This window comes from Cetorhinus maximus, chromosome 18, assembly GCF_964194155.1.
Source record: "Cetorhinus maximus chromosome 18, sCetMax3.hap1.1, whole genome shotgun sequence".
NCBI lineage: Eukaryota > Metazoa > Chordata > Chondrichthyes > Lamniformes > Cetorhinidae > Cetorhinus > Cetorhinus maximus.
In genome coordinates this window covers 5,120,315-5,144,453 of record NC_135896.1, presented here as the reverse complement: position 1 = coordinate 5,144,453, position 24,139 = coordinate 5,120,315, and the positions used below count along the sequence as shown (strand labels likewise).

The window sequence follows — 24,139 nt, the reverse complement described above, 5'->3', positions numbered from 1 at the left end:
CAAAGGGAAGAGAGGCAGAGAGGAACAAAAGGAGAAACAGCTGTTGCACTTCTGTTATCAATTTTAAATATTAAGCAACGTGAGCAGACTCACAGGGACAGCCCAGTTACATTAGGGATGATGCTTGTCCGGATTGGTGCCATGCAGGAGAGGGAGCCACACTCAACTGCACTCTCTATGAATTCAGACACGCCTGTACATATACATCACATTCCCGTGAGAATTTATGCACAAGATTCATTTAGCCAGTTCGACTGCTTAGTTGCACTCCAACAGACAACTAAAGGGAAGATATCCTGCTGAATGTGCTTGGCAATGTTTTGTTTCTATTAGGAGAATGCTGGTAATTAGAGTGCCCACTTGCAGGATCTTTTTTTTTACATTGTTTAAACGTAGTATTAAACAATGTTCATGTATTACATGCACATAAGCAGGGGGCCAAGAAAATCAACATGGACATAGCCCCTTTCAGTCACCTGATGGATTGTGTGTATATCTCTCTTCCTGTGTCACATCAAGACCGTCACATCAGAGGCAAAAGAATTGCAACGACTTACTGGTAACAGGCTATGGGATGGAATAAGAGAGAGTGGGATGTGGAAGATGTAACCCCTCACCCCCACAAAAGCAGTTCTGTTTTACTATTTGCCATGTATCAAGTCCCAGGAAGGACAAGGTGATTCTCGCACAAAGTCTTGCCATTCAACAAACCTCCAAACGCAGATCCTACTCAACAAGGTGCAAGTATAAGGGTCCCTTATGCATCGGTCCTGCAGTTAGTCAAGAAGCATCTTAAGACAGTTCATACTTGGCAATATGGCCTTTGACGTTAACTGTAAGTTTTAATAATAATACAAAATGTCTTCAATGTTTTTCCCATCTTTTTAAGAGTAGAAGGCTCAAAATTGCTCCCTCACAATACAACAGGAGAGTAACTTTACAAATGCTGGAGACTCCTGATGGCTACCCGTGACTTCTGTAAGAATGACCTAAAAGCATAGCTGCGAGCACCTTCAGCTCTCAAGCAGAAAGAGTAGAAACCCTCAGGAACAGCAGAAAAAGCAAACATCACATCACAACACCTCAAAGAGCTGAGATTTAAAGCTGTTTATCTTCACTCAGTTAATATCCCCAATAGGGATATGGCAAGAAAACTGAATTGAGGTAAAAGATCAATCATGATCTTATTGAATAGCGGAGCAGACTTGAAGTGCCATATGGTTTATCCCTATTCATTTATGTTCTTAATGTCCTCTATTTCAATGAAAGACAAAAAGTCAAACTCTTTTTTTCATATTAGATTATTTTGGTTTACACAGATTACCTTATTATTCAATTTATAGTTAGAACTCTTTGAGGTCCAAGGAAGTCGCATCAACATGAGGAAACAAGCAATTAAGAGAAAACAAACTATTGCATTGTTCATCAAACTTAATTGGTGATGGAGGTAGGAAGGGATGAAATGTTCACAAACTTGGATTATTTTGGAAAGACATCAAAATTAAGGCACTGTGGTCAGGCAGTTTTAGATTAATTTGCAAAGAAACAAATGTATATCTGCATGTAATATAAATTTCCACTTCACATAGAAATGAAACAATGTAAACCTCTCACAATCCAATTAAGATAAAAGCAAAATACTGCGGATGCTGGAAATCTGAAACAAAAACTGAAAATGCCGGAAAAACTCAGCAGGTCTAACAGCATCCGTGGAGAGAGAAAAAAAAGAGCTAACGTTTCGAGTCCGTATGGCTCCTCTTCTTCACTCTCCAATTAAACCTTCCATCCAGGGTGCCACACTGGCGAGGCTATAATTACAACATGTATAAGTTTACATAGACAGATTCCATTATGAATGCAGGCATTAAAATTTTATTTATAACGGAAATCTAAAAGAACAGAGTATATGACATTAAAATAACAACTGAACAATGTATGCATTCTCTGGTTATTACCCTGCACACTTCAACTTCACTTGAGAACTACATTTAGTCTTGACTCCCATTGTGGAATGTCATGGCAGACTGACTTGGCTAAATCAGAGCAAGGCATAATACCTTCATAATCTCCTGATACGGATGTTCTTTAATTGCAAGGTGGCATTCATCAAACACCAGGAGGTTGATTTTGGAGAGGAAAAGGTAGCCCCTTTTCAAGATGTGCAAGAAGATGTGGCAAGTCATGACTAGCACCTATGAGCATAACAAGAATTAGGAGAGGAAAAGGGGCAATCACAGTACATATTTTATATAAAATGAAACATGTTTGCCTAGTTAATACATAAAAGTATTTGCTATGCTGTTGTTTTACATCAAAACATATACAAACCCAGCATATCTGATCTCTAACTATACTCTGAAACTGTGTTGAAATACCTGCTGCCCAATGAAGCATTTGTTCCATTCTTTGTTTGCCCATGACTCAATGCTTTCCATACTGGAATACTCCCCCACCTTCAGATCTGAATGGGTCTTGACAGCTGCTGCTAGCTGAGCCACAGAGGGTGCTGGAAGAGATTATGCTTTCAGTTACCCAATACATTGCCTTTCCAAGTACATTCTGAACACAAATGACAACATTTAAATAGAGAAATTTCCAGATATACAACCATATAAGTTACCTGAACTAACTACATCAGATTATGTATTGTCCTAAGTTGGTCTACTGTTGCTTCACTGAGTTTGCACAAAGGCTATCTGATCCATGCAGTCCTGAGAGGTCCTAGGTTTGATGCCCCATCACTGTCTAAGCTGGGACAGCAGTGGGAACATGACATATTACTGCAGTATCCCAAAGCCCTATATCCTCATTACTAACCTACTCAGGGGGGTGATGGCGTAGTGGTATTGTCTCTGGACTGGTGATCTACAGACCCAGGGTAATGCTCTGCGGACCCAGGTTCGAATCCCACCACGGCAGACAATGGAATTTGTATTCAATAAAAAAAAAAATCTGGAATTAAATGTCTAATGATGACCATGACCAATTGTTAAAAAACCATCTGGTTCACTAGTACCCTTTAGGCCTATATGTGACTCCAGACCCACAGCAATGTGGGTGACTCTTAAATGCCCTCTGAACAAGGGCAATTTAGGGATGGGCAACAAATGCTGGCCTAGCCATGAACGAATAAAAAAAGCTATACGCACATTGACATGGCGGGGGGGGGGGGGTAAGGCTGTCCTACAGTTGAATGTCTGCTGACAATCATTTGGTGTGCTGGGTGTAAAAAAAAAAATCAATTCATACTCAAATACTTTCCAGAAGGGCTTATGTCAATAATCAACCCTGGGAACCTTTGCTCTTTTCTAGCTCAGGGGTGCTGAGGCTGACACCTTGCAATCTAATGACAGATCAGAGATTAGTGTGTATAGTTTGAAAAAAAAACATTGGTTGCTGATCTTATTCAATATGGAAATAAAGGGATTGAGTCTACAATATTAAGTTTCCTTTTCAGGTGGTTTTCATGGTTATGCTACACTATATGTAGCGTGATACTTACCGGAACTAACTAAAAACACAGTCCGTGATCCATTCCTGTTGAACTGTCCCCTGATCTGATGAGATAGTTCCTTTGTAAGTAGCACTGCAATGAAAGTCTTCCCTGAGCCAGTATTTAAACAAACTATAGTATTATGTTCCAAAGCTGCTTCTAGAAGTTCAACCTGCAAAAGACAGCAATGCAATCAGTCCAAAAGCAATTTAAAAACTGATGAAATGCTAATCATTTTCCTTCCATTCTTCCTCTACTTTCCCCACAATTAAATGAAGATACAGTCTGAACGGCATTATGTTGCACAAAAGCTCACTCTTTATGCAAGAGCCTGGCAGCTACTGCAAGTGGTTTTTCAACTGTCGTGGTCTTCACAGACGAGCCCAATCCTGTCCCTAACAAATGCACCTTCCAGCATAAGTCACTTGATGCAGCCCCAGGAATAGGGCCTGTTTTCCTACCTAGTTCTGGGCAATGTGGGCAATTGTAGGATCCTGACTGTTGCAGGCAGGGACTTTCTAGTCTACATGTAACAATAACACTATCTTCATCAACCTTTTCTTTCCCTCATTCGCAGGATGTGGCCGTCGCTGTCTAGGCCAGCATTTATTGCCCATCCCCAATTACCCTTGAGAAGGCGGTGAACTGAGCCACTGAAAGAGCTAGGATACATTGTTTCCTTGAAACCGACTTTGTTGGGCTCAGTGAAGGCAAGTATGATTAGGATTCAAACTCACTCAGTTGTCCTTCCTGAGATGATTGGGAATAGCAACACCCACAAAGGTTAGATGAACACCGAATGTCACTGCTGGTGATAATGGGAAAAATCTTAACTAGTGTATGTGGAGCAACACACACAACTGTCATTTTATCTACAGCATACGAATACCAATGCCCAAAATAAACTTGTACTACTACACATAAATCATGGCACATTAAAATCCAGTACTAAGAGTGCAACAAATCTGGCATCCGCCTACTGATCTTCAAGCTATAAAGTTGTATCTGGGAATGCAAAAAAAAAGGCTTAGAATAATTTAGTTTTGAAATAGCATGCTCCTTTACAGAAGTTGAAGGTTCTAAAGTTTCATTTTATCTTGCTCAATGCGTTCAAAAACTGTTCCCAGTTTATAATTACTCAAATACTAAGAGTATATTACACAGCTGTATTTGGGGGCTTTCTATACATAGTGTTCATGTTGAAACCATATTGGGTATGTTGCCCTCTTCCCACAGGAATAACTTCAAAGTAGGCACTGTCTAAACTTGTGTTACATGTTTGACATTGTTCTGTCTGAAAGGCATGTTTGCGTGAATGAACATATCATTTTGGGGAACGGAAGACTTTACAGTGAGCTTCTGACTAGAGGGATAAATTTTTTTTAGGGGGCAGGGAGGGGGAAATGGGGCTGGAGGGAATGAGGATGCAATCAAAATCTATAGCTTAACACACATTTGTGTTGGGAATTCTAGGTTAAGGGGCAAACACTGGTCTGAGCAAGTTCAACAATATCTACATGTGTTTACCATTTTCCAAACAACACACACCTGATATTTCCTTGGTGTAAAAATGTTATCATGGATAGCTTCCTGTTGCCACGGCAGTCCAAAAAAGGGACCCATTGGTGATGAAGCAGGCGTCATGAGCTGTAATCCTGCCATGCTTAGGTTTCACAAAGCGGTCTTTTCATTCATCCAGTGTTTCTGTCATTTCATATGTTCCAGCAAAGCCTGAGAAGTAACCAAACACAAACAGTAATGCCCCATTGTCCAAAAGGAAGCTCTTTTGCAATCCCAGGACACTAAATACAAACTTCAAAATTGAGAAGTACAATTTTATTTGACCCTGTTTCCCCTGTCTCCAAGTGTTGACTCTTGCTAGAGAATGATTCGACAAACACCACCACCTACCAATACCTTGGCCAAGTGGCCACTGTCATCCTTTACAGAAAATGAGTAATCAGTGGTGGGGAATCACAGCCAAGCCAAATCTCAACCTCACCCAACATCCATACTTATGTATGACTCTGAAGAAGCCATACAGACTTAAAACATTAAGTCTGTTTCTTGCTCCACAGATGCTGCCAGACCTGCTGAGTTTTTCCAGCATTCTCGGTTTATATTTCAGATTTCCAGCATCCACAGTATTTTGCTTTTATCCATACTTGTGCCACTTTTGTAACAGAGATCAACAGATCCCTTCCTTTCTCTTTTTCTTGCAGGCCAGGGACTACATTCCAGGGGCAAAATACATTTCTTAGTCCACTTATCGTTACTTTCCCTCAACACCCTCTCTCTCCAAATCTCAAGCTAGTTTTATAGATGACAGAATGGATGGAATTCCATCTGTTACTGTACAGTCCGCAAGTCTCAGTGGAACAGTTCAAGTGAAAACAAGGACAGTATTTAGAAGGCGTCATGAGCTGTAATCCTGCCATGCTTAACCACATTGCATGCAATTTAACTGTATAAAACGCTGGTTAGGCCACAGCTGGAATTGTGCGCGCAGTTCTGGTCACCACATTAAAGGAAGGGCATAATTGCTCTGGAGAGATAGTGCAGAGGAGATTTACAAGAATGCTGCCAGGGCTTGAAAATTGCAGTTATAAAGGAGAGATTGGATAGGCTAGGGTTGTTTTCCTGAGAACAGGGGACGCTAAGGGGTGACCTAATGGAGGTGCACAAAATTATAAGGGGCCTAGATAGGGTAGACAGGAAAGACATGTTTTCCCTAGCTGAGGGGTCAATTACCAGGGGGCATAGAGTGTTAAAGTGATTGGTAGAAGGATTAGAGGGGACATGAGGAAAACCTTTTTCACCCAGAGGGTGGTGGGAGTCAAGTTGGCGATTGAGGCTTAAATGTTTAACTCATTTCAAGGTGCCTGGATCTGCATCTGAAGTGCTGTAACCTGCAAGGCTCTGATCAGGTGCTAGAAAGTGGGATTAAAATGAACAGCTAGTTTCTTTTTTTTCTTTTTGGCCAGCGTAGACATGAAGGGCTGAATGGCCTCTTTCTGCACCATAACTTTTCTATGGCTCTAAGCAGTATGCCATAGACTTTTATTCCTCAGACTCCACTTCCATCTCCAGATCACGGTTCCTTAGAATGGCCCAATTAGCCATGACTTTTAAAGGAAATGCCATTACTAAGGTAGTATGAAAAAACGATTATTCTAGCATCACTGACATGGAAGAGCCCAATATACTGTAATTATTCAAGGACAACTAAACTCTTGAGGATATAATTGGGCTTTCAGGGACCCAATTTACAAAGTCCAACAAAAAGAGATGCTTAAAAGTTAAATCTTGCAAATTAGTAACAAGTTAGTTTACTAAACAGAAACTGACTTGGCATGTTTGCAATGACTTATAACACCCAGTTATGTTCTACAACTTAGAAAACAATCTTCAATGTGTTTGTGTTGGAATCACAGAATGCTATGGAAGAAAACAGGCCATTCATCTTTAAGTTTATATCCACGTACCCCAAATTTTAACCACATTGCATCCAAATTAATTCCTTCTAAATTAAATGGGTTCACTTAGTACAATCTGAGTGATCAATGCAGACAATCTACCACTATTGAAATGATCAACCACCATCATAATCTTGGACCTCTAAGTCACCCTTAAACCTTCCCTGCTCCATCAAAAAAAAAGCCCCAATTTCTACAGTACCTTCATAACAGTATGTTCTCATTCTTCAAAAACACCCAGGATGGCCCTTTATGAATGAGGGGAAATCCCTCCCTCACCATGTGAGAATGGTTAAAATTTATGAGCAAACGTGAGGGGACAGCACCAATAATCAATAAGAGTATACTGGATTGCATTCAGCAGGCTGGAGACACTCGGCCCCTTGTGAAAGCATAAATTCCAGCTCTTTGTAATGCTATTACAAACCATATTTTCATGGTACTTAGTTTTAATACTTTTGTATGGCTATTTCTATAAGGAAATAAACCTCTCGCTAAGGTCAAACATGCTAGAAATTGCAGATATTAATGGATCAGTCTGACACTGTGCTATTTTAATTAAAGTATTAATTTGTTCAGTTAAAATAATAACTCCATTACATTAAGAAAGAAATGTCACAAACATATTAAGCATTTTTGGTGCTATTATAATCAACAGTAAATTACTCCTTTCAAGTTTTTAAAAACAATATTTAAAATGCACAGCAGTGCGATTAGAAATTGGGCAGTAACAGCAAATTCCTGATTATAACTGATGGAGGGCATGCTTACAGAACAGCTAAAGGAAATAGGTTATCTAGAGTAGACCCAAGATTTGTAATAGCAAATCATCAGTATCAGCATCAGTAAATTAATCCAAATATCTATTACTCTGGATAAAATGTTCTTCCTGATCATCATTTCTATTTATGCCAGCTGGTCTCAACTTCCCCAATTTACTTTGAAATTGCAATCAGAGTTTTCTTCTTCTGAACGGTAAAAAGGAGCATCACCAGCTACTTCCTTTCATTCTCATTGCCCTTCTCAGTACTCTTTCCCACATCATGAACATTTTTTGCAGTATGGTGAAGAAACTGGACATCATGCTCCAAATGTGATATGTCTGGCAATATGAAAATGCTTAGCCTCATTTTTGTCGACTTGCGCACTGTGCAAGTTTTACTACATAATCACCACTCAATCAACTGTTTTAATTGTTCTACCACATTGCCCAGACATTGAAAATGACCCTCTACAAAATTCCCACGAGCCTTTCGAAAGGAGTTTTTAAACTGGAAACTTGATTAGTTTAGATTTCAGAACATTGTTGCCTCTGTACTTATAATTATAAATCTAGACCCCCTTATCCCAAAAGCAGTGTCTCATTTCAGTTGTTTTTGCAGATCAACAATTCATCTGTCAAATTGAAAAAATTCAGAAATGCAGAGACCTGGCAGAGATGCCATTCTTTCACACTTTGAACTAAGTGCCAGTTTAAATTCACCCTAATTATCTGTGCTCCAATTCTTCCTTTAAAACATTTCATGTTTTACCACTTACTTACAGTTTCATAGATGTCTACATTTGTCCTGTTTGTATTAAACGTGAGCATTGTGAGATCTGTACCCTTGGCATAATCACATCATTGTTCAATCTTCAATTCCTGGTTTTGATTGGAAAGAGAAAAGATAAGGTAAAGAGGTAGTGAAAGGGAAAATAAAATTATTTAACTATAAATACTATATGCCACTACTATAAACAAAGTAAACCAAACAATTTTCAATTTTTCAAATACTTTTTAGTCACCTATTCTAATTTTTTAAACATATATTGGTCATAAGACAGGGAAAGTTTCTTCCCGCAAACCAAGATGACATAAATTCCTTTTTAAAATTTCACATCTATCATATATTCTCCGAAAAGTGATGTGCACAGAAATGCGAGAACGCAACAAAAGCAAAATTGTACTGGAAAGGCTAGCTACGCTTAGAGTAGGTAAGTCACTTGGTCCAAATGGTTCGCAAGCCAAGTTGCTAATGGAAGTGGGAGTGGAGACAGCGAGATCCATAACCTTCCAATCTTCCCTCGATAAGAATAATGAAGCGTCAGGGGACCTGAGTGGCAAATGTGACACTCATTCAAGAAAGTGCATAAGGACGTTCCTAATAACTACAGATCAGTTTAACATCAGTGGTGGGTAAGGTTTTAGAAACAATAACCAGGGAAAAATTCAACAGGCAATTGGGAGAGGTTTGAGTTAATAAAGGAGAGCCAGCACAAATGGGTAAAAAGGCAGGTAGTGCTTGACTAATCTAATTGAAATTTTTGATGAAATAACAGAAAGGTTGACAATATGCATTTTAAGAAAACACGACAAAATATCACAAAAAGCTGGTTAACAAAATTGAGGCTCATAGACTAGGAGAATCACTGTCAGCTTGGATAAAAAAAATTGGCTGAAGAATAGTTGTGGCAAATGGTCGTTTTTCAGACTGGAAACAGTGGTGTTTCTGAAGGGTCAGTGCAAGGGCCACTGTTTTTTCCAATATATACAAATGACTTGGATATTGGAATACAAAGTTCAATTTCAAAGTTGGCAGATGATACCAAACTTGGAGGTGTGGCAAACAGTGAGGATGATAACCAATTGACTACAGAGGAGATAGATAGCTTAGCAGGATGGGCAGACAAATGGCAGATGGAATTTAATAGAGAATTTGAGGTGATGCATTTTGGCAGAAAGAATTGACTAAATGATAGTTCTAAGAAGTGTACAGGGACAGAGGGACCCGAGGGTTCATGTACATAGATCTTTAGAGATGACAGGACATATTGTGAGAGTAGCTAGCAAAACATATGGGATCGTGGGCTTCATAAACTGAGGTATTGAGCTCAAAAGCAGGTAAGCAATGCAAAACCATTAGAAAAGCTATGCTTAGCCCACAACTAGAGTATATAATTCAGCTCTAGTCACCACACCTTAGGGTGGATGTAAGGGTCCTCGAGAGGGTGCAGAGGAGTTTTACCAGAATGGTTCCAGGGATGGGAGATTTTAGCTACAAGGTTAGGTTGGAGAAACTGGGTTTGCTCTCCTTGGAGAAAAGAAGACTGAGGGGAAATTTGATAGAGGTGTACAAGATTATGGCAGGTTTAGATAAGGTAGATAGAGAAAAGCTGTTCCATTAGCTAGGATTAAATTATATTATACAAAGACACAGGTTAAGGTTTTGGTGAGAGATGCATGGGGTAATACAAGGAAGAACTTTTCATGCAGAAAGTGGTAATGACCTAACATTCTGCCTGAGGTTGGTGGAAGTGGAGATGATGCCTGATCTGAAAAGGACATTGGATGGGTACTTGAGGAAAATAAATTTTCAGGATAGAGCAGGGTAATAGGACTGAGTGGATTGTTGTACAAAGTACTGGCATGGACTTGATGGGCCAAATGGCCTCTTTCTGTAACTACTCATTTTTGATATGATTAAAGCATGCAAGATTACCATTATCAGTTTATTTAATACAGACCGCTTTTTTTGTTAAGGGCCCAGGCCACCTGGCGACTAGAAATTGGGCAGTTCTGGATTGTTCTACAAAGTGCTGGCATAGACCCAATGGGCCAAATGGCCTCTTACTGTAATGGCTCATTTTTGATATGATTAAAGGAAGCTTAACTAGCCTTTGTTGTTCGAAGACATTTGGTCTATTGCAGTTATGTTGGCGTTAACTGTTCAATTTTATCTACTTTAATTTCATGACTCTGCCCTTTCTGCAGATGCTTTCATATTCTCCAACTTCAATTGTTCATCCATTTGCTTTTATTGTTATAGTTTCTGCCTCAATAGGCACTGGTTATGAACCATTCCATGTTCTAATAATGGAGTGAAAACATTACGCCTAATTACCCCCTTTATTCTGCTCATGCTAAAACAGAGCCTATGACTCCAAGTTATCAGTTTGCCAACCGTAGAATTAACCTTTCACTTTTAACTTTCTCAAAACTGATTTGTAAAAAAGCCCAATTCTTCATGTCTTTCTTAGCTGCAATTACTCATTCATTCTGTACCTGCTCTGTGGCCCTCCTGTCTTCTCTTCTGTCTAATAATCCTGAGATTTTAGAACAGGAGTAGGCCATTTGGCTCTTCAAGCTTGCTCCATTATTTGTTAAGATTATGGCTGACCTGATTTGGTCTCAACTCCACTTTCCTGTCTGCCCGCCGCCCCCACCCCCCATAACCCTCAACTCCCTTGTCTATCAAAAATCTAACTCAGCCTTGAATAAATTCAATGACCCAGCCTCCACTACTTTCCGAGGAAGAGAATTCCACAGGCTAATGAACCCGAGAGAAAAAAAACTCTCCTTCTTAAAAGGGAGATCTATTATTCTTCAACTATGTCCCCCCCAGGTCTAGTGTCCCTCACAAGAGGAAGCATTCTATTTTGTCATTTTCATATTTTATAAAGTATGAATATGGCATAAAATGTTTATTTGATTTCATATGGAATTATATTAGCGATCTCCATAGCCACCTATTACCTCTAACCTAAGGATTAAGGATTAAGCAAATTGTGACAAGAAAACATTTTCTAGGAACTATACCACAGCTGCAGTGGACATGAATCACAGCCGCAGTGGACATGAATCACAGCCACTTGTCCAATTTTCAGAATAGTAACTTACGCAATTACTTTTGTATAGCTATAAAATTAAAACTAACTGTTTCAAAATATTCAGTAAAAGCACCTCAGAGCAGTGTTACAGGAAGTAAACTGTTCAGTGTTAACACTGCCACTAAGCTGAGTTAATGTATCTGTACCACTATACAATGAGAGAACTTGCACTTGAGCCAAAATGTTTGTTTCATACTGTACCACATGATCCTCTTCATAACTTTAAATAATCTATCACTACCACCAGTAAAACATCTGAGTGTCCCATACTTTTACCTTCACATTGAGCTCAATATATCCTATCTATGCAAGAAACAAATTTGGAAGTCCAAAATTGTAATCGTAATGTTGGGTGATTCATCATTCAAGGACAGAATGCTGAAAGATTTCAGACTAACCAATACTCCAAATGCAAATGCCAACACAGCAGTTGAGGCCTATAGTAGATATGTTGTCAGCAGCCATTGACATACCTCGAATATTGATGCTTTGCTGGTTTGAGTCCAAGGCAGAGTTTCTTTGAGCAGGAATAGCCTAAGGAAAGAAAAATAACATTATTATACATTGCTTCCTCTGAAAGGCTGTCTTCCTGCAGTTTGAGTATTAATGATATTTCTATAGAATACATATAACATGCTCAGCAACCAAGTTAGCACGTTTGCTTGTTTGGGCAAGAGGCAGATTTGGATGACGCGGTAATATAAATTAAATGTCAGCTCAGTTTCGTAGTAGCACTTTCACCTTACTCAGGAGGTCTAGACTTCAAATCCAATACCAGGACTTGAGCACAAAACTCAGGCAACTGCTGTGTTGGAGTGCTATAATGCCTTTCAGATGAGACACTAAACCGAGGCTCAATCTGACTCATGGCACAATTTGAAGAACAGCAGAGTTCTCCTGGAGTATTGGCTAACATGTATTCCTAAACTAACACTGCCACAGTAGATTATGACGTTATCTCATTGTTTTTAGGCAAAAAATGGTCCTAATGGCTACACATTGAACAAAATTCATTGGCTGTAATGTGCTTTTGGAGTTGCGAATGACATAAAAGCATACTTAAATGCATGGGATCAGCATTATGAAAAACTAAACTTAAATAAATACCATCTGAATCTGCACTATAGAAAGTGTTATTGGAGAGTTTACTGCCCAATGCTGCATTAAGCACCTGTGGCCCCCTAAAACACTATGGATTAACTTGCCATTGCAGTTACCTTTTAACACACATGATGCTTTGATTGAAAAATGCTAACTCGGCTTTGTATAAACTACTGGCCTCAAAGATCAGCGACAAAGGTTTTAACTCTTAGACTACTAACTGGTTCAGAAAAGTTCCCAGCCCTTAAACCAAGCAATATTGTAAGTTGCAAACTCATGTACTGTGGCACAAATAAACACAGTAATAAAACTAAAACATCAGAACAGTTTTAACAGTATTAGAGTGTACAATCGGGCTAAAATGCTAAATACCATCTCATGCGTATGTACCAGTTATGCTGTTTTCTTTCTATTCACATTTGCCTTACTCACTCACTGTGCTTTCAGTTCAATCTTTTTCCAATACATTATCTCCTCAATATTTAAGTTCTAAAGATCTCGAGGTTATTCTTCAGGTGGGGGGGGGTGGGGAAACAGAAATTACCATTTGAATAGTTAATGCTGGCTTTAAACTCAGCCGATGAAGATAAAGAACCGCTGAAGATTGAGACATCACAACCACGTTGACCTTTGATGCATTTTCTCACAAACAGTAAACTCGTGCTGACCCCCACCCCCCCAGAAAGGTATGACCATACAAGAAAATTAATCTTAATTCTGCTGGTGCCAAGGCTGTATTTGTAACTCTCTCCTCACCAAATAACTAACAAAAAAAGCATTCAATGAAGTTTCAGCACTGATCATGTGACTATAGGGAACAAAAATTTGGTCAAATTATTATTTTCTTCCTCTTCCACCTTCCCCATGATAAAAATCTTTTTTTTAAATAATTCCATCAGATCCATAAAGCCACACTGAAACCTAGTCAATCACAATACTTGAGAATTATATTTTGCTTTATATATATCAAAGGGTGTATCAGAATAGTAGACCATTCAGCCCCTCAAGCCTGTTGAATAAAAGAGCAGGGAAATGAGCTGACATCAGTTCGGGTTTTGAACTAGAACAGGAATGACTGACCAAACAGCCTAACTCTTGAGCTAAAATTTTTACACTTAAAATATTGTATAAATCTGGAAGCTTTCTTCTCATCTGTTTTAACCACAGGTTGAGGGTGTTGGAGCTAACAATGGAACATTTGCAACCTCAAAAAGTCCTCACGTTCAGGCCAGCAACTAGACATGAAGCTCCAACTACTCTGCACCAACTCATGTCAGCCTCACTCCACCCCGCACCACAATAATACCTTGCATTTATAACGCACTTTTAACATAGTAAAACATCCCAAGGCGTTTCACGGGTGATTTATCAAATAATATTTGACACAACGCCACATATGATATCCAGGCAGTTAACCAAAAGCTTGGTCAAAGAGCTAGGTTTTTAAGAAGCTTAAGGCTATAGAGATGGAGATGTTGAGGGAGGGAATTTCAGAGCCTAGGGCCTAGTTAGCTAAAAACAGGCTCCAATGGTCAGAAAACGTTCCACTCCACCAGTATGGCACTGTACAATAAACTATTCAGTGACCCAGTGACGTTGTCCATCTTGGTGTGAAAGTAGAGACAGTTTTGCATTATGGGCCCAGTCCCACAGGAGCAGGATTTGTAGGCTCTTTTGATGCTGGTGTCAATAGTGTGTTTGCACTTAGTTTCTGAAACTTAGGCCTCATGTAGCCAACAGTTGGGAAACACTAAGATAAAAGCAAAACACTGCGGATGCTGGAGATCTGAAACAAAAATAAAAATTGCTGGAAAAACTCAGCAGGTCTGACAGCATTGGTGGAGAGAAAGACAGAGTTAACGTTTTGAGTCCAGATGACTTCTTCAGAACTAAGGAGAAGCAGAAATGTAGTGAAATATATACCGTTTAAGCGGGATGGGACAGGTGAAGCTGGATAGAAGGCCAATGATAGGTGGAGGCAAAGGAGAGATTGCAAAAGATGTCATAAAAAGGTCGAAGGGGCGTTGATGGTGGTGATACTGGCTAAAGTGCTAATGGTGACATTAAGAGTAGAAAGCAAGCTGAGCAAGTGACAGGTGGCCCTAGTGGGGGTGGGGACGGTGTGGGAAAAAAATAAATCGATATATATAAATAAAATATATATAATATATATGAGATTAAAAAAGGGTGAGGGTGGAGGACAGAGTTCATGATCTAAAGTTGTTGAACTCAATGTTAAGTCCAGAAGGCTGTAAAATGCCTAATCGGAAGATGAGGCACTGTTCCTCCAGTTTGCGTTGAGCTTCACTGGAACATTGCGGCAGGCCAAGGATGGACATGTGGGCATGAGATCAGGGTGGTGTGTTGAAATGGCAAGCGACAGGAAGGTCTGGGTCATGCTTGCAGACAGATCGAAGGTGTTTTACAAAGCAGTCACCCAGTCTGCGTTTGGTCTCTCCCATGTAGAGGAGACCATATTGGGTGCAGCAAATGCAGTAGACCAAATTGAGGGAAATGCAAGTGAAATGCTGCTTCACTTGAAAGGAGTGTTTGGGCCTTTGGATGGTGAGGAGGGGGTAAGTAAAGGGGCAGGTGTTGCAACTTCTGCGATTGCAGTTGGGAAACACGCTTTTTTGCTCATTTTCAGAAACAGTCCATTGACATTATGATACAAAAGAATATGGGACTTTCCAGGAAACTCCAGTTTAGGGAGTATTTTTTCACTGCAGTATGCATATCTGTAACGTAATCTTCTGCATTTACTGCAGATTAAATTAGCTTTGTTACTCATACATCACCTATATCAGAGACAGGATACATACAGCTGGTTCTGAATTTACAAAGTTTTGCCAAGGCGTTTTCTCACAATCCCTAAGGATTATTCACAGAATGGATTAAAAAGAAATCTAACAAACATATTCAGAAAATCACCAAGGGATCCATCACATGCCACAGCTCTACTTTTGAGAGAAAGATGGGTGGGAGTGGTGGTGGGAAAAAACAAACTATTACAGTACTCAGTTGCTCAAAATATCTGCATTGTGTACGTTTGAATGCTACACTTGGAGGTCAGAGTGAAACAATTGGAAAGGTACCAGGGGTACAATTTTTGTTCCAGGTACTTTATCTTTCCCCAGATAGGCAAAAGAGCACTGCCCCATCCAAAGTCACAGCATTTTACTGATGGTAGTTTAAATGTAGGAGAAGTACCATGGCTTTCTTAGCAGAGTGTCAATTAAAAATCAAGATTAAAAAAACACCAAAAACAAAAACGCCGAGCACTGTAGGTATCCGTATAAAAGATAACTTCTAACCAGACGCCCAAAGACTGTGTCTATCAAGTTCAAGTAGAGAAAACAGCAAGCGTAACCCGCATTAGCATGTTAATAGCGCACAGCACCTACTGGAACAAAGCATTTCTCCTGAAACGGCCATCTCTCACATTCTGAAGGCCAAAGGCAGCTGCAGCTTCCCGTGTGGAAGCCAAACAATGGAGCACAGTGAATGGTTACTGCAGCAATGAACGTGACCTTTGCAGTTTTGTCGTAGATTCCGGCACCGGCAGTCACGCAGCTAAGGGCAAAGAATTTAACCGAGAAGGGAATTTTTAAAAAAATCCACGGAATTAAGAGCAGGCTACTCACCACAGACAAAGTAGAAGTACTGAATATGCTTCACCCTAGGAGCTTTGGAATTCAAGATAAAAATTATGCGGACATCACAATTCGCACGAGTCTGCCCTAGCTACCTCTACCACTTTACCGTCTCCCTCGCTTTAAAACACAGGTAGTCAACATCCCAGACTAAAATTTTAAATGCAAACTTGCGTAAAACATGAGCACAAACTTGCGGCAGGATGACAACAGAAAAAAAATCTAAAACTAGAAAGGGGGATGGGAGGGAATAAAAGCCACATAAGACAGCTGCTCCCTCTACAGAAACAAATATGGCGGAAGACTGACCCCCAGTGACTTTGACATTCAGTGTTCGACCAATTCCCAGCTTACAATTCAAAGCACACTCTTCTCAGCAATGAGCCACTAATTAGCTGCTAGCTTCTGCTATTGTGAGCAACAATAACTCCTTTGAAATCTTTGGACAGTAATGCAGGATCATGCAGAACATTCACACAAACACACACTCATACTCCTTAAGAGTAGCTGCATCAACGCCAACAACATTCACAATGTATGAAGCACATCAACATCCTGCTGCTTAATTAAGCAGCATGACGCTAATCGCTTGTATGCAAAAATTTCCGAGAATTAATTGCATCAGGTTTAAATAGTACAAGAGTGAAAGTCAGCAGAGACACATTTATTCACCTATTCCAGCTTTTCAGGAAACACCAATGGCGTCCAATCTCAGCTACAGTTGTAATAGATGGCATTGCTTGAAGCATGTGTGCACAACCTCTGCAACCTTGGGGTGAACTACATCCTCCTTGGAATACAGAGGGCTGAACAAACGGTGTATTTAGTTATTAAACAATAACCCTTTTTGATACAGTATTTACATTAATATACTGTATTGTATTAAACACAACCTCTTATCAGACAGATGTATGAGTTTAGTAAGCTGCATTTTTAACATAGCACCCCTAGTGTAAAATCAACTATAATGACACCAGAATACAGCAATTCTTTTTTCATATTAGTCAGATGTTTTGTCAATAGATCAACGTCTTTGGCTTAAACATTCAGGATTTTTTATTCAATTGTTACAATAGGAATCTGAATCTGGACCATTCTTTTCCCTCCTCTAATTAGGTTCCTTTTGTTATATTTACACGTTAAAAGTCACAAGCTAAACACAGAATGCAGAGATCTTTTGTAAAATCTTAACTGGGGAAAAGAATGCATACTGTCACAATAGAACATTGTACCTCTGTTTTCTTCACAAATTGAGCACTTGCTCTCAAAAAGGAACAATACTGGTGCCATCCCAGACAGCACATCCTCAAGCTTCCTTACTGTAAGTTTCAGAGCAGGATGCCCAGGTGGACAGCATTGATGGGGAGAGGACAGAGTAGGGGGAAAGCAAGAGAGAAAACTAAAGATGACCCAGGGAGGGCTGATAAAAAAAAGTTCCTCATTAAGTCACTAATCCTGGAACTCCCTCCCTAACAGCACTGTGGGTGTACTTACACTACTTGGACTGCAGCGGTTCAAGGCAGTGGCTCACCACCACCTTCAAGGGCAAATAGGGATGTGCAATAAACATTGACCTAGCCAGCAATGCACGTATCCCCTGAAAGAATGAATAAAAACACAACTTTATCTTTTAGAAAAGAATACACTCTTGAATGTCTTAATGAACAACTTGTTGGTACACCTATAATGGCACAAATACAAAAAAAACATAAAAAGTTGATTCTAGTTAGAGCAGACTATGGCTAACCTGTGCATGTCTTTCCTCACCCTCATGTGCATCTCAGATTCTGCTTCTTGGCTATTCAATCGTTCTTACATAAAATAATAGTGACCCAGCATGGTGTAACGAGACCTGGTGTGCAAATCCACGATTCCTTGCACAGACTTCCCATGGAGGAGGCATGGAGTGCAAGCCAGAAACACTGTCCTGAAAAAGGATGGAAAATCTGAAAATCTAATTTCGGCCAGAAGAGCCACCTCCCTGCAGCTACACAGCAGAGTTAATGACATCTTGAGGCAAATCTACTTTCAGCCCTTTCAGACTCAAAGAAGGAAAAACAAAATAAAATTAGAATCTATATCAATAGGCCAAGATCCAGTTGCTCCTATTAAGCATTTGATAGCGTGTATAACACCACCAGTAGAAGAAAAAAGGTTTAATGCACCACTGTTCCATTATTGTGTTTTAGCTTGAGAGTAAAGTACTCTTCATCATCATTGCGAACTGAATGAATTACGAAGCCTTTGTCACTTGTCCAATAAAACAACTAAAACACCACTTCTCTAACATTTCAAAATGAGTTGTGCATGTCCTGGTAATTACTATCAAAAAAAGAATTAGCTCCATTGTACCAATCATATAATTTCTGCACTCAGGTCCCATTCACCGGTTTAACTAACCTTTCTCCACATCACATCACCTGTAGTGCATGCTGCACAAAAGCTAGATTTATTTTTAAATCGTGTTAAATGATGAAGAACCAGCAAGAAGCTAAGCATTTAACTCACAATACAAAAATAGCCAATAATAAATGCCAAAAGGGTCGTCACTTGGTCCCCAACCATAAAAGAAAGGGAATCAGAAGTGAGTGGCATAATGGTGCCAAATAACACCAGGAGTTAAGTTGAGGGCAAAAAAAAAAATACACTGCCACTTAAACTCTGTCCTCCCGATTCCAGCAATGCAACACTTTTCCCATTTAATGATACTGTTCTGCCTCTGTAAGCCTTCCAACATTTGGAGCAAAAACTAAACAACAAACCATACACACACCAATCATTGCACAAGTGTGAACCACACGAGTGTACATAAGTTAACTTTCATTCCACAACCAAATTATAGGAGATAGGGGCAACAGTAAATATTGGCACTGGTGAAGGATAAATATTTGAGCTGTCATCTTGTCTTACTAATGATGAAATGCCTCATAAAGTGATTTCACACAAAGGTGTACTAAAAAGCTGAATGTAGGGATCTACTGTTTTAATGGTTTATACCACAACTTAAGTTATTTAATAGTTTCATTCTCAGAAGCAGCTCATTGTTTTTGTACTCTATATCATCCAAACAGCTGTTAAGTTTCCGTCTAGCAACTCACTCATAAATTATCCCACTTTTTGTACACAATTTCTCCACTGAGTCTTTTCATGTCATGTAGCATCCTTCGACCAGGTGACTACTGCTATGAGGTGCATGAGGGTGCCCAAGTTTTTTTTTAAATGCCGAAGTCAGAAATAATTGCAAGTAGTGAGGGTAGCACTTGGTGGGGGCTCTTAAGCATCATCTTTAGCTGTGTTTTATTAGCTAGTAATGAAAGAGCATGTCGTTGGATATATTACTGTTTTCAAAGGTCCAAAGTATGCTGTCACAGAATGATCCACTACAGCTGCTAATACAAGTGTCAATTCCTACCTGATTTATTATGGCCAGTGTCCAAGAACACCTAGTTAAAAAACAGGGCCCAGGGATCGGTTAAGAAAGTTCAGGCATGGTGACGTACTCTATTTTGGGCACACAAAAATCCAGAAGTTTCTCACATTTAGCTTCTATTGGTACATGATGTTGGAAAAGATGATTAACTCTGGAAAACAGGGCTTTGTCATTGTGCCTGTACTCCAGGATTATCCTAGGAGGTTGCAGCACTTCTTGCCAAAATAGTTCATTTTCAAGTGCAATGCTCAATAGAGTAGGCAGGCTATCTGAAGATAGGAGGTATTACAAGCAAGTCTACTCCTGTCCTCATGCAACAGTCAGTGGCTCAAAATTGAAAGCAAGAGCACTCAGCCATTTTTTCCTGCTTTAGAGATAGCGAGGTTAAATGTGGCACAATCTGCCATTTTTCCAAATCACTGAACTCTGCATAGAGCACAAGTCAGACTTAGGACATTCCAACTCTGCATGGTTCTGTCCCACGTGCAGTGCATTTGATATGAAAAAAAGAAATAGCATTAGCTTCAAATAGTACCATCAGACGGAACAATTATTCACCTCGATGTGAATTGGCCACTTACTATTTTTTGTGCTTATATAAAACCAATGCAAAAAAGTAAAAAGGAGTAATGATGACAGCAAATGCCATTCTTGGTTTAACATAAAAGAACAGTTACACAAGATTAATTTTACAAGCTTACAATGCAGAATACTAATTCTCAACTGAAGCTTGACTTGACTGCTCCATTATAAATAAATGTTTATAAAAACTGTACATCTTATTCCTGTCAAACACAAACATTCACAGGCTCAGAGCTGCCAGAAAAAAGTTATTTTTGCAAGCACAGAGCCAAGAAACTCACTCCGCTAATAAGTTGTTTTTGTATTTATTAACCTCTTACTAGCAGCTAAGGAAACATTCAACATCTGCATAAGTTATGTTGAAGCAACTAAGCAAGTTTGAACTCTAAGAATCCTATGACACTATCACAGCCAGTTTGAATGAAAGACACATTCAGTACAGCCTTTTAAAAAAATGCTGCTGTTTAAGATGTATCTAATTCTGATTGGGTAGCTAGAGAGAGAAACTATTTCCTTTCGTGGGGGAAGTCCTGAACAAAGAGTATAACCTTCAAGTTAAAGTTAGGCTGTTCAAGGGTGACACCACTCCTCCATACAAAAGGGTTGAGTCTAAGTCAATTGAATATTTTAAAACTGAGATTCATAGATTCTTATTAGATAAGGGTATTAGAGATATGGAGCCAAGAGCAAACAGAGTAAAAATGTAGATATGGTAGGTAAAGTGGTCATGCTCCTGGGCTAATAATCTCCTGGAGGCAGGAATTCAAATCCCAGTATGGTAATTTGTAAATCTGAATTTAGTTAATTTTTTTAAAATCTGGAATAAAAAGCTAGCACCTGTATCAATAATGGTGACCATGAAGCTATCAAATTGTTGCAAAAATCCAACTGATTCATTAATCGGAATGTTCGGAAGAAGTCACTGAACTCAAAACATTAACTGTTTCTCTCTCCACAGATGCTGCCAGACTTGCTGAGCTTTTCCAGCATTTTGTTTTTATTTCATGATTCATTAATGTTCTCTAGGTAATGAAGCTTCTATCCTTACTCATTCTGGCCTATATGCAGCTCCCAATCCATACCAACATGGTTGATTATCTGCCCTCTGGCTCACTGGAACAGTTTAATTCAGGTGTATCACAAGATGGGCTGCAGTGTTTCAAGGGCAATAAATGCCAGCCTCACGCAGAACAGGTGAATGAAAAGAGAAATGCATATCAGCTACGATTTAATTGAATGGGACAGCATGCTCAAGGTGCTGAATGTTCCTATTGAGAGCCAGTGAGCATGGGAGCTTCGGATGAATGGGACTTTTTGCAAGTTACCATAGTGACAGCAGGGATAAGCTTAAGTTTATGAAATGTGGAGACTCGTCTCAAGTTCAATTCTTTCTCCACAAGTTTCCCAAAACTTAGTCTATCACATATCATATCTGACTCAACTCAACTGAAAGTATATCACCAAGGAAGGAAAATCAAACAAATCTCCAGTATACTCATCATAGGCCTCCTTTAGTATTACATTTCCACAGTCCTGTAAGTAACAGTCTCACTCATAACCAGGTATTCATCTAGCTCTTTTGCAAAACAGCCAAAGACCATAAGAGGTAACCAAAGATATTACCCATTGCTAATGAAAATGCAATTTTTAGATTTTAAAGGCAGATAAATTTTATACCTTCTCAGCTCTCAGAAATGCCCACAGAGCAATAGCAGAAGGATAAATATATCGCATTTACAGTCACTTACTTTGCCAATTGTTTCTTCACCCATTCGTTCCTTAAAAGAGGCAACGGCCTCTGCTGACATCCTTATGACAAAATATTTCACAAATTCTTAACAATTCCAAAGGGATTTCTGCTAACCTCTAACTCAGAAAAAATATGACCTGCCATCAAGAACTAAAATTTACGTGGTCATAGTTTCCCAAATAGTAAACATAGAAATTTAATAATGGGCCAGTACATTAATAATGTACAGTAAAACCAATTTCCAAAAGCTAAGAATGTACTGAAATTGTGTTTAACTTATCAGCACTAATTTTAAGCCATGTTGATTTGCTACTTGTGTTGTCACTTTCACTTTCCTGGTTGCACCATCCTACATAAGATATATATAAATTTTCTATTGCTGGTTATTTGGTAAAGGAGCTGCAATACATCAGGGAAACCAGGTCAATGAATTTACAACCATTATAACCTTGTCACTGAGTTTATTTAAGAAAATATATAGGTACTTGCACACTCAGGGAAAACTCACTAACACCAATGCACTTGATATACTTAAATCAACTGCAATTACTCCATTTCCCACTACTAATTTTTCACCCTAGTAATATAGGGGCTCTTCAGGTTAAAGACAAAAGTCTGTGTAATTTTTTTTACATCCACTAGAGTACTTTGTTGATATCCTGTTGACAGTCATTATCAGAATTGTGTACACACTCTGACTTCTGATCACAAGAGCTCCTTTCTGCTTACCTGTTAAGGAGCCAGCAGAGTGCACTATGTCCAAGGTCATTTTCAAGGCCACTAGCTATTATGTTCACCAAGGAAGTCAAATTCTGCTTTTTACAGGGCTGTGCATGAATACTTTTTGTCTTTGTTTGAATCAGAGGTGGTTAATTACATTACTCACTGAAGTCAAGCATAAATCCCTGACATAATTAACGGTTCAGTATGTCCAGGTTTCCTAGCCGCCCCGGGGCAAATTTTCATTTGTTTTTGGAAATATTAAAACTTTGACGGTTTGTTCATCAGGTTCAGCCTGAGCACTCATTACTTTTTCCAATCAGAGCAATGATAGGGATGACACTGTTGGGCACCATGCCTACTGGATAAAAAGAGGCAAATGTCAACCAGTGTCCACACTGATGGCTATCCAGCAGCCAATGCTGGAACATGTGCGCACGCAATGACAGGATAATCTCAGCTATCGTCTCCCTATCAGCTTTCTGATACTTTGAATCTCATGCACACAGAGTGGCCATTTGGGTGAGGTTTCACTCACCAGCACAAGAAGCACGGGACAGAAAGTGTGAATAAGGCATACCTGTTCTGGGTTTTATAAACAATGGTAAAGAATCCAATATCAAGGAAATTATGATGAGCCTTTATAAAAACACTGGTTCATCCTTAACTGTGGTGCATTGTGTCAAATTCTGCATATTGACTTTAGGAAGGAAACAAAGGCTTTAGAAAGGGTGCAGAAAAGATTTAGGAGAACGGTCCCAGGGATGGGGGTCTTAATTATAAGGCTAGATTGGAAAAGCTAAGGTTGTTCTCCTTAGGAGGTTGAGAGGAGATTTGATAAACATGTTCAAAATCATGAGAGGTCTGGACAGAGTAGATGCAAGAAACTGCTCCCATTGGCAAAAGGGTCGAAGACCAGAGAACATTCATTTAAGGTAATTGGAAGAGAACCAAAAATGGGGTGAGTTTAGGATTTGGAATGCACTGCCTGAGAGAAGGCAGATTCAATTGAGGCTTTCAGAATGCAATTGGATAAGCACTCAAGGGGAAAATTTACATGTCTAAGGGGAAAAGGTGGGGGGGGGGACCAGGGTGGGACCAGCTAAATTGCTCTTGCAGAGAACCAGCATGGACTCAACAGGCTGAATGGCCGCCTTCTGTGCTTCATCCTATGATTCTATGACAAAGATTGGAGAGGGGTTGCAGTGATAAGGAAACCTCAGTGGCACAGCCCTTCTGTTTTTAAAAACACTCAGGAAAGAATAATATGTCATGGCCAGCTATGAA

The 24,139-nt window shown here is 39.4% G+C and overlaps 1 protein-coding gene across 6 annotated transcripts in view; it reads right to left on the bottom strand.

The window, feature by feature from the left end:
- Window positions 1-24,139, bottom strand: part of dicer1 (dicer 1, ribonuclease type III) — a 131,510-nt gene that overhangs the window by 78,221 nt on the left and 29,150 nt on the right. For 5 of the 6 annotated variants that reach the window (XM_078561996.1, XM_078561997.1, XM_078562000.1 and 2 more), the window contains 6 exons: window positions 12,090-12,150; window positions 8,513-8,611; window positions 5,042-5,224; window positions 3,503-3,665; window positions 2,376-2,506; window positions 2,058-2,192 (listed from right to left, as the gene is read on the bottom strand). In XM_078561996.1, coding sequence (XP_078418122.1) covers window positions 2,058-2,192; window positions 2,376-2,506; window positions 3,503-3,665; window positions 5,042-5,155 — 543 coding nt within the window. In that variant the 5' untranslated portion in view covers window positions 5,156-5,224; window positions 8,513-8,611; window positions 12,090-12,150. Of the gene's footprint in view, window positions 1-2,057; window positions 2,193-2,375; window positions 2,507-3,502; window positions 3,666-5,041; window positions 5,225-8,512; window positions 8,612-12,089; window positions 12,151-13,107; window positions 13,130-24,139 lie in introns of those variants that run through there. The other variant, XM_078561999.1, reaches the window with a different exon arrangement.